The 10,790-nt window shown below is 38.2% G+C and overlaps 2 protein-coding genes across 3 annotated transcripts; one reads left to right on the top strand and one right to left on the bottom strand.

The window, feature by feature from the left end:
* Positions 1-1,040: 1,040 nt before the first annotated feature.
* On the top strand, positions 1,041-6,295 carry LOC124303494 (DNA-directed RNA polymerase II subunit RPB2). 2 transcript variants are annotated; one of them, XR_006907925.1, is made up of 11 exons: positions 1,041-1,199; positions 1,550-1,951; positions 2,048-2,202; positions 2,289-2,447; positions 2,537-3,756; positions 3,837-4,059; positions 4,299-4,760; positions 4,843-5,185; positions 5,263-5,521; positions 5,611-5,948; positions 6,064-6,295. XR_006907925.1 is itself a non-coding variant. In XM_046760756.1 (10 exons), the coding sequence occupies exons 1-10, from the start codon at positions 1,181-1,183 to the stop codon at positions 5,894-5,896; spliced, it is 3,528 nt and encodes a 1,175-aa protein (XP_046616712.1). In that variant the 5' UTR covers positions 1,041-1,180; the 3' UTR covers positions 5,897-6,295. The 2 variants fall into 2 exon arrangements, 1 of the variants encoding a protein (XP_046616712.1); XM_046760756.1 differs by having other exon boundaries at positions 5,611-6,295.
* A 1,409-nt stretch (positions 6,296-7,704) lies between these two features.
* LOC124303509 (E3 ubiquitin-protein ligase TM129) lies at positions 7,705-10,724 on the bottom strand. The gene is made up of 6 exons (XM_046760787.1): positions 9,913-10,724; positions 9,423-9,678; positions 9,158-9,347; positions 8,872-9,066; positions 8,560-8,708; positions 7,705-8,463 (listed from the first exon to the last, which is right to left on the bottom strand). The coding sequence occupies exons 1-6, from the start codon at positions 10,112-10,114 to the stop codon at positions 8,340-8,342; spliced, it is 1,116 nt and encodes a 371-aa protein (XP_046616743.1). The 5' UTR covers positions 10,115-10,724; the 3' UTR covers positions 7,705-8,339.
* Positions 10,725-10,790: the final 66 nt, after the last annotated feature.

Raw genomic sequence — 10,790 nt, 5'->3', positions numbered from 1 at the left:
TAACCGCAAAAACGTGTTCTTTGTTTTTGATTTCCATGATCGGATTTAACTAAGTGGCTTTTTTTCTGAAAATGTATGTGTATATAATTAATGGTGCCTAATAACCAGACATTACACGCATGCATGAATGCTGAATTCTCCGCGTTGAGGCACATGGTAAGTTTATTTGTGGAACCTATTTAAACACTTTTTCCGCAGGTCTATTTAACGATGTATCATTTAATGTTGCAAAGAATGTTAACTAAACATTTATTTCTATTGGAATTTACAGTCTATTGTATTGGTTTCTGTGTTAACATTTTAGGTACAATGTGATACATGTGGATTGATAGTCATCAGTAATTTTTGCAGATGATTCAGTAAAGCTGAGAATTAATGGTGCTACTGCCAGAGTAGGCTGAAAAAATGACGCAAGGATTATTAATGGAATATGCTACTTATAATTCAAATTTCAATTTGTACGTTCTTTGAGAGAAACTTACTTCATTACCGAGAGAGGCGGCATTCCAGGATCTGCGCCTTTCTTAAACCCTGGAGAAATAATTTAATTGAAAACTTCAATTGTAGCGATTACGTTGGTCAAAAAATTTCTCTTTCCTTCACTGTGTGTGTATCTAGCAGCACAAAAGCAAATTGAAAACCATTCGACGAGAATACTAACCTAAAAAGAGGACTCCCGGAATAAATCCCCAATGAAAAACAACCTTCGTCACTTCGATGACAATGGATATTTTCTGTTTAGTTTGCGGACTCAACGCCATTTCCTCTCTTATTTGTAACAAATTTACTTAGCAACACGGTAGCAGTCGAATTTCAATTTTGTACACGAGATTGTTGGTACCACCGAAGACTATACAAGGTGCACGAACTCCATGCAAACCAGTCAACGCAAATATCTACCTGAAATAAGATGGCACTGGTGTTTCGTATGCACCGAAGAGACCGAAGACACGTTGAATGATGACAGTTTTTTATACCGTGTAATAATTGCAATTTTCCCTCCTAGATGGCGCCATCTTTTAATATGCGTTGGCGGCACTTGGCGCAGTTTGGCGGCTGGTGGATTAATTGAATGCCTCGCCGTGTCGTGTTAACTACAAAGTAATGTGTTAATTTCGATTAACCTGCGGCGTACGGAGTATTTGTTGTCAATTTAGTGTATAATCACCAGACTTAGAAGATGTACGCAGTGGAAGATGGTGAGTGATTTATTTCTAGGCGGATTGTGAATTTGTAACACCGAATTATCACTACTATCATTTAAGAAGACATGAGAAAAATAATGGGAGAGAATGAAATACGACTGTAGAACATAACCTTAAAATTGTTATATTTATTTGCTCATTATTTCTAGAGTCTGCTGTATTCTTTGAGTAATTTTCGACTCTAACTAAACCATCTCTTACACAGTCTTACTCCAATTAGGAATTTTCCCAATAACGTCAAAACTGCTTCTCTTATTCATATAGTATTATTTATTTTGCTACTGTCGAAACTCTTCGATCTTCAAGACGTGCCAATAGTCTAATAAATTTTAATATCACTTTAGATCAGTACGACGACGAAGACGTGGAGGAAATCTCAACAGAACTGTGGCAAGAGGCCTGCTGGATAGTGATAAACACATACTTTGACGAAAAGGGACTGGTGCGTCAGCAGCTGGACAGTTTTGACGAGTTTATACAAATGTCTGTACAAAGAATAGTTGAGGATTCACCTCAGATCGACCTGCAGGCTGAGGCTCAGCACACATCTGGAGAAATCGAGAATCCTGTTAGACACCTGCTCAAATTTGAACAAATCTATCTCTCCAAACCGACACATTGGGAAAAAGATGGAGCCCCGTCACCCATGATGCCCAATGAAGCTAGACTAAGAAATCTCACCTATTCTGCACCCCTTTACGTCGATATTACCAAAACTGTTGTCAAAGATGGAGAGGACCCAATAGGTAAGGCTCAGCTACGACCAACCTATTTATTGTATGTACCAACCTATGTGTGACTTCAAAATGATGATCTATAGCAAAAATTTGATTTAATTTTAGAAACGCAACATCAGAAGACTTTCATTGGAAAGATTCCTATCATGTTGAGATCGACTTACTGTCTGCTTTCTGGTCTGACAGATCGTGATTTAACTGAATTAAACGAATGCCCTTTAGATCCTGGCGGTTATTTTATCATAAATGGTTCTGAGAAGGTGCGTCTGACATATTCTCCTCATTCTCTAACTGTTGATCACTATCAAGACCCTGAAGATTAAACAATAACGAACTGTGATCTTAGGTCCTCATTGCGCAAGAAAAAATGGCCACAAATACTGTGTATGTATTTAGTATGAAGGATGGAAAGTATGCCTACAAAGCAGAGATTCGATCCTGTCTGGAGCACAGCTCTCGGCCGACGTCAACTCTGTGGGTAAACATGATGGCAAAAAGTGGCGCAGTGAGTTCTTTATTATTTTTTATTATGACACAGTACATTCGTTGAAGTAAGGACGGCTTGTGTCAACAACCATGTGACATCTTTTACAGAGTATTAAAAAATCGGCTATTGGACAGAGAATAATAGCTATACTTCCGTACATAAAACAAGAAATACCAATAATGATTGTGTTCAGAGCTTTGGGGTTTGTGGCGGACCGTGACATCCTCGAGCACATTATATATGACTTTGACGATCCAGAAATGATGGAGATGGTGAAACCGTCGCTGGATGAAGCGTTCGTTATACAAGAACAGAACGTGGCTCTGAATTTCATTGGTACAAGGGGTGCGAGACCTGGAGTGACAAAGGAGAAGCGTATAAAGTACGCAAGGGAGATATTGCAAAAAGAAATGCTGCCCCACGTGGGCATAAGTGATTTCTGTGAAACAAAGAAAGCCTATTTCTTGGGATACATGGTACACAGGCTGCTCTCAGCCTCGTTGGGCAGAAGGGAACTCGACGATCGAGATCACTACGGAAACAAAAGACTGGATCTAGCTGGACCGCTGTTAGCGTTTTTGTTTAGAGGGTTGTTCAAGAATCTCATGAAGGAGGTGAGAATGTACGCCCAAAAGTTTATTGATAGAGGAAAAGACTTTAACCTGGAGCTGGCCATCAAGACTAAGATAATTACAGATGGTTTGAGATACTCGCTGGCGACGGGAAACTGGGGAGATCAGAAAAAGGCTCACCAAGCAAGAGCCGGTGTTTCCCAGGTGTTGAACAGGCTTACTTTTGCCTCAACTTTGTCCCATTTGAGGAGAGTGAATTCGCCCATTGGCAGAGATGGGAAACTGGCTAAACCACGTCAGCTGCACAATACTTTATGGGGAATGTTGTGCCCTGCTGAGACACCGGAAGGTGCAGCTGTAGGTTTGGTCAAGAATCTGGCTCTGATGGCGTACATCAGCGTTGGATCACAGCCATCGCCGATTCTCGAATTCTTAGAAGAATGGTCAATGGAAAATCTTGAGGAAATTGCTCCCAGTGCGATTGCTGATGCGACAAAAATTTTCGTCAATGGTTGCTGGGTTGGAATACACAGAGATCCAGAACAGCTCATGGCCACGTTGAGAAAACTCAGAAGACAGATGGACATTATCGTCTCTGAAGTATCTATGATCAGAGACATCAGGGACCGAGAGATTAGGATTTACACAGATGCTGGGCGAATTTGCAGGCCGCTTTTAATCGTCGAGAACCAAACGTTACTGCTCAAAAAACGCCACATTGACATGCTCAAGGAAAGAGAATATACCAACTACGGGTGAGTCTTTTTTTTCTCAAGAAGAAACTTCTCATCCTCTTTCGTTTCATATTACAACGATGTGATCACCTTCATTGTAGGTGGCAGGTGTTGGTCGCTAGCGGAGTTGTTGAGTACATCGATACGCTAGAAGAGGAGACCGTGATGATCGCAATATCGCCAGAGGATCTCCGACAAGAGAAGGAGTACGCGTACTGCACAACTTACACCCACTGTGAAATTCACCCTGCTATGATTCTCGGGGTGTGCGCTTCCATCATTCCATTCCCCGATCACAATCAGAGTCCCAGGAACACCTATCAAGTGAGTGCCGGCGCAAAACTGAAAATCATCCAAAAAACGATTCTAAGATGTCTTATGACCAATTTTTCGACTCAGAAGTGATATCTATGTGTCCGTAAGGTATTGTTTTGTCAAAAAAATGACTCACGTCTTTTAGTTATCAAAAAATAAGTCATAAAACATCATTTTGACAAATTTTAGTTTTCTGCTGTCTCGGCAAATACTGACTAATTTTTTTCATGTCCTGTTCCGTTTTTCAGAGCGCTATGGGTAAACAAGCAATGGGTGTTTATATTACGAATTTCCACGTCCGAATGGATACCTTGGCGCACGTTTTATACTATCCCCACAAACCTTTGGTAACAACAAGATCGATGGAATATTTACGGTTCAGAGAACTACCTGCTGGGATAAACAGTATTGTAGCTATTCTCTGCTACACGGGATATAATCAGGAGGATAGTGTTATCCTGAACGCCAGCGCGGTGGAAAGAGGATTCTTCAGGTCCGTTTTCTATCGTTCTTACAAAGACTCCGAGTCCAAGAGAATCGGGGACCAAGAAGAACAGTTTGAGAAACCGACAAGACAAACGTGTCAAGGAATGAGAAACGCGATTTACGACAAATTGGACGACGATGGTATTATCGCGCCGGGAATTCGAGTGTCTGGCGACGACGTCGTCATTGGCAAGACTATTACACTCCCCGAAACAGACGACGAGGTTTGTATGCGAATTCCTTATTAAGGTCAGATACAACCGTCCGGAATTGACTTTGTTTCATTGCTTGATTATTTAATCACAGCTCGACAGTACGACAAAACGATTTACGAAAAGAGACGCGTCAACCTTTTTGCGAAACAGTGAAACTGGAATTGTTGATCAAGTCATGCTGACGTTGAACAGCGAGGGCTACAAGTTCTGTAAAATTCGAGTGCGCAGCGTCCGGATCCCACAGATCGGTGACAAATTCGCTTCTCGTCATGGGCAGAAAGGTACTTGTGGTATTCAGTACAGGCAGGAGGACATGCCGTTTTCGTGCGAGGGGTTAACACCAGACATCATCATTAATCCTCACGCCATTCCGTCGCGTATGACAATCGGTCACTTGATCGAGTGCATCCAGGGAAAAGTATCTGCAAATAAAGGTAAAGGAATTAAATTATCGATAGTTTATTTATCGCGTATCCATGTTCCAACAGATTGAAACAATTAATTTCTGCAGGTGAGATCGGCGATGCAACGCCCTTCAACGATGCCGTGAACGTACAAAAAATCTCCACGCTTCTTCAAGAATACGGATATCAGCTCAGAGGTAATGAAGTTATGTACAACGGACACACGGGTCGTAAAATAAATGCCCAAGTCTTCCTTGGTCCGACTTATTATCAGCGTTTGAAGCATATGGTGGACGATAAGATTCACAGCAGAGCCAGAGGGCCCGTACAAATTTTGGTCAGACAGCCTATGGAGGGTAGGGCGAGGTAGGTTTTTAACTGAGCAAATGCCTCGGAACTTCAAAGGTATTCATTCCTCAATTATCTACGATTGTATTCACTATTTACGCCTACAGGGATGGTGGACTACGATTCGGGGAGATGGAACGTGACTGTCAAATATCTCACGGAGCGGCGCAATTCCTTCGAGAGCGTCTCTTCGAAGTGTCGGACCCGTACAGAATTCATATCTGTAATATCTGCGGCCTAATCGCCATTGCGAATCTTAGGAACAACACGTTCGAGTGCAAAGGGTGCAAGAACAAGACTCAAATTTCACAAATCCGACTGCCCTATGCAGCAAAACTACTATTCCAGGAATTAATGGCTATGAATATAGCCCCGCGACTTATGGTCATTTGAAGAGGAGATTTCTAGGTGATGCTGTGTCACTGGGTTATTCGGCAAGCATTCGGTACTTTGTCAGTACTTCTGATGTCGAGCCTTACGAATCATACAACAATTCGTGTTTCATTTTTATCGACACACGTATTCTTAAACGTCCAATTTTATTTTCGTCTGTATTGCGGGCTGGAACGTCACAATCAATACTGATTGGATCGATCGAACAAATTCTTACAATCGCTAATTCATCGATTATATGTGTAGCCAAGATTATTTGTTGAACATCCTAACTTAGGTACGGATGAGATTTTTAACACAACAAAGAAAGAGAGAAGGACAAAATGGAAATCGAAATAGTTATTTTCTGATTATTATTTATGAATTGTCAAAATTGAGAATAAATAATATTATTGATAATCGTTGGTGTGATGTTATTTAACAATTTTCATCTTCAATATGGGGTACGGTGTTATTTTCAATACCTCACTGAAGTGATATCTCATATTAATACTTTATCATTGAAATAATCAATTCAACGGGATTGATAAGATGCTGATTATTGACACAATTTTTGTTAATAGCTCTTAGATCGGCAGTATCATATAACCGATTGAATTGTGACTACTGTTTCGAAGCTCGTCTCGGTCCAATAAAACAACACGCTCTAGAATGGAGCACAGTAATATTGTTCTTGTTTTAGTAATCGAATCTCTGAGTATGGGAATATGTTAATTTCATTCTAAGCGACATGAGAACATATCAGAAGAAGAAAAGGCACTGGAAAGAAAAATTATCTATATTTGTGCATGCGATAAAAGTACATCGGTTTGACGTTACTCGATGGATTCAAATGAATCAAGATTAAACACCTATTGCAGCAATAAATAAATCGGTGCGTAAATAATTGAAAAATTTGGTAATTCCTGTTGAGCTATTCATGCAATAAGAAATTTCAACTCTTCCAAGGCTATCAAGTAACGCAGTCACTGATTTCTGTTTGAAAAAGCGAATGGGATTAGCTATTGTTTCATCAGTACCAAATATTGGAAAATTAGCAAAGGGAAAATAGCCTCTCAGTGATAAAATAAACTCCAGGTAAGTTATTGCAACTTGATTAATGATTTAATTTCCCAACAGAAATTTATGTATTCTGATTTGAGTGCAATTGGCTCAACTTTACATAATGTATATATTTTATATGCCAATGTACGCTATCAGAAGATTAGATTAGATTAGATAAGGAGAATTTCAACATTACTGTGCAACGGAAGCAAGAAGGATAATTTCGAAAAATAATAGAGCTGCTCTTCAAAAGCAATTGTTTGTTTAAATGAATATTGTGTGATCTGAATGTAAGAAATAAACTGGCTAGCAAAAGTACAATTTAAATTATTCATTTTTTTGTACCACAGATATTGACGGCAGAGTTGATTGATCCCGCAAAAAAAAGAAACAAAGAACAAAATGTCAGCCAAAAAGTTTTTGACCGATTTGTTTGGTAACAAGAATCAAGTAGAGATAACAGCTCAGATTGATGAGCACAGCGGCAATCGTCGATTATCAGTATCAAACTCTGGGAGATTTAGACAGAAGAATAAAAACAGGGTTGAAATAAAAAATGACACCTTCAGTTCTCCATCCCAGGAACAACCAGAAGTTAACGTAGCAAATAAACTGGACTCGGAAATAGACCGCAAGAAATCGGCCAAAGAAAGAAGTATAAACAATAACGATAAGACGTAGGTATTACAGCATTAAATTTATTGAATTTCAATAGGCTATCAACTATTGTACGGATATTACCCCAAAAGAATTGCAACAAACTATTATCAAATATTATGTATTTATTAATAATTATATTTTTACATATATGCATATCGTACATGTACGTATAGATCTTAATCTTACATTGTATCATACGGTATTTTAAGCTTGACAAAACGCCCGTTAAAAATATTTGTGAAATTCCTGAGTATATAAAAGTGATAAACTTGTTGTTTGAGAATTCTGAATGGGGTATTCAACGTTTAAGTGCAGTTTAAAAAAAAAAATGTTGGGCCGTTGATTTGCTGAGCTATAAAAACATGACGCATCTCTAATATTCACTATTCCTTATTGTAATTCAGATTGTATACATTACAGTTTGACTGTGCAGTGAGAGCTATTCGATATAAGCATATAAAATAGGAAAAATTGGAAAAGACTTGGTTATTTCAAGATTCTAAATTTGAAAATACGATCAGGGTTCATCTATTCACGGTATTTGAATAATTTATACAGGTACTTAGATTCTTCGTTTAAAAAATATATGTCATCTATGACATCGTCGTGATTACTATGAACACTTGGAAAGAGTATCTTCTCATCTTTAGTAAATGAAAACCTTACAAATCATGTGGTATGTATAATAAACTTTGAATCAACAATTAGCTATTTATTACATGTAAAAATGTGATGAAAATCAATTACTTGAAACGAGTATCAAACATACATCCAGGAGACAGAACCTCGCTCTACAAACTGGGCATGTGCATTTTGAAGACAACCAAGTCTCGGGTGAGTTCTCATCCTGTCTTGAGGCAAACCTGAGAATGTGGTAAAAAAATATCAAATTTTGCTCATTTTTAATCCGGCTCTCAATCATTCCACTGGTTAAATGCAAACGACTATGTGAAACCTACCATTTTGCCATACAGTCTATGCACCACATAGGTCGACAAAAACATGTAACACAGGCATCGGGGCCTCGTTCTTCCGTAACGTCACCACACAGCTTATTCAACTTTACATTTGATGTCACCTGCATACAGCCAATGCATTGTTCTAACTCCTATAGAAAAAATTGAATGAGCAATCTGCACATATGATTTAAACACGTGTCAATACATCATTGAGATTATAATTTGGGTCTTGGCTAACTCAAATATCATTGTACATTCATGTTGTTGAGGAACTTCTTCAATGATTCATCAAAGTATAATGGTACCATATACCTGCGCAGTCTCGTAATGAGGATTCTGCGCGACCTGTTCTTTGAACGTGTCTATGAACCTATCCAGCAGAGTTCTATGGAACGTAACATTTTGCAACACGACGATCGGTCTAGCGACCTTGTCCTGCAAGTCTTTAAAGTCCAGGGCATTTAGCCTGATGTTGAATGAACGAGATCGCGGTCGGGTGGGCTTCACCTGTTTAGGAATGAAGTATTATATATATGTTATTCATGCCTTAAAGGTCGCCGTGAGACCAACCTGGACTTAGATTAATATTATACTTCACCTCGATGTTAACGTACTGAACTTCTCCCCGAGACGTGTGTGACATAACATGCGTGTCGCTCCGATTTAACACCAAAGCAGTGTCACTCTGATGGGCAACATCCAGTTTATATGGAGTAACTTTGATTATCCAGTTGTCCGTGACAACGACCTGAGTAACACTGTTTGTGTCTATTACTATTTTATCTATCCTGTAAAAAGTTGAGTCAGTGCCAAGTTTGAGGGCAAATAATTGGTATCGAATAATGTAGCTGCATATCTCTCACCTTCTATATTCTATGTTTATATTTGACGCTACTGCTGTCCACGTATTACTATCGTTAGAATAAACTGAGAGGGCCTTCGCTATCGGATGAGTAGACCAATTACTTCCTAGCAGGGCCCAAGATACAATTAAGAACAATACATAAAGTGGAACGAGCATAGCACTTGTGGTTATCATGAACCAAAATAAGTTCACATTTCCAATCAAAACTTGCACCAGGTCTATGTGACCAAATACAGCCAGTCCAAGAACGTACCCTGTGAAATAAAAATGCCAAATTTTCAAAACGGCTGTTCTTTCTGTTGATAAGTAATGGGTTGAAGTAAAAATGTAGTTAAAAAATTTAAACAACTTGGCAAAAATGGAAGAAAATAAAAATTATGGTTCAAAAATTGGGCTAGCATTGAATGTAGTGTGGTTTTGTGTTGTCAACTTTCTCTTTTTTGTTTATCACATCTATATTTTGGTGTGAGAAGTTCAGTGCAACGTACCGAACGGCAGCATACAGTGGACGAATAAGGTTATGACGCTTCTCCTTATGTGGTACTGTATGAAAAATTCGTTTTCGCTACCTAGCCAATTGGCAAATATATTTCTTATCGTTAATCCAGCAGAGACGAATTCCGTCGGTGGATAAACAATGCATCCTGACATTAAAAAGTAAAACAGAGTGTAAAAAAAATAAGCGGACATTTTTCAATATCTGCTGTATTATTTTAAATAATTATTTCAACCCTTTTTTTCAACATCCAACTGTCAAATTTTTAGGTTACTGGAGACATCGCATGTCGCGTTTTGATAGGCCACGAAGCTCAGCTTCAAGACCACGTCCGTCGGTAAGATAGTAATTGGCAGATATATAAAAAAATCTCGAGAAAAAGTATACACGCACAGACAACGAAATTTCTGCAGTAACAAAAGATATAATAAGGTATTTACACACCAAGTTTTGGAATTTGATAAAAAAATTAAAATATAAGGGTAACTTCATTTATAACGAAACCGATGTATCCTCATTATAATATAATTATTTTCATGACAGTAAAATATACAACTGGTTGCATATTATATAATTATATATATATACAATATTTGACAATTAGAATAATAATGGTTCGTAATTAATTAATTAATTTCCTTGTTTTCTTCGCATATTATTTTTTTTCTTTTTCTTTTTGGTCAACAATAAATCAACAAGAAATATGAAAAACGAGAAATTTGAAGACACAGAGAACTAAGATAAAAGTTTTGAGACTCTCATATTATAAGTAATATTATGCGGTTAACTTGATTGTTGGGTCAGCATTTTTTGTTATTTTGTTTTCGGCAATATAATATAACGTTATAAAATGATATATTCGAACGACCA

The sequence above is a fragment of the Neodiprion virginianus genome, chromosome 4 (assembly GCF_021901495.1).
Source record: "Neodiprion virginianus isolate iyNeoVirg1 chromosome 4, iyNeoVirg1.1, whole genome shotgun sequence".
NCBI classification, from domain to species: domain Eukaryota; kingdom Metazoa; phylum Arthropoda; class Insecta; order Hymenoptera; family Diprionidae; genus Neodiprion; species Neodiprion virginianus.
Note: the sequence above shows the minus strand (reverse complement) of the source record. Positions and strands in the feature narration are given on the sequence as shown.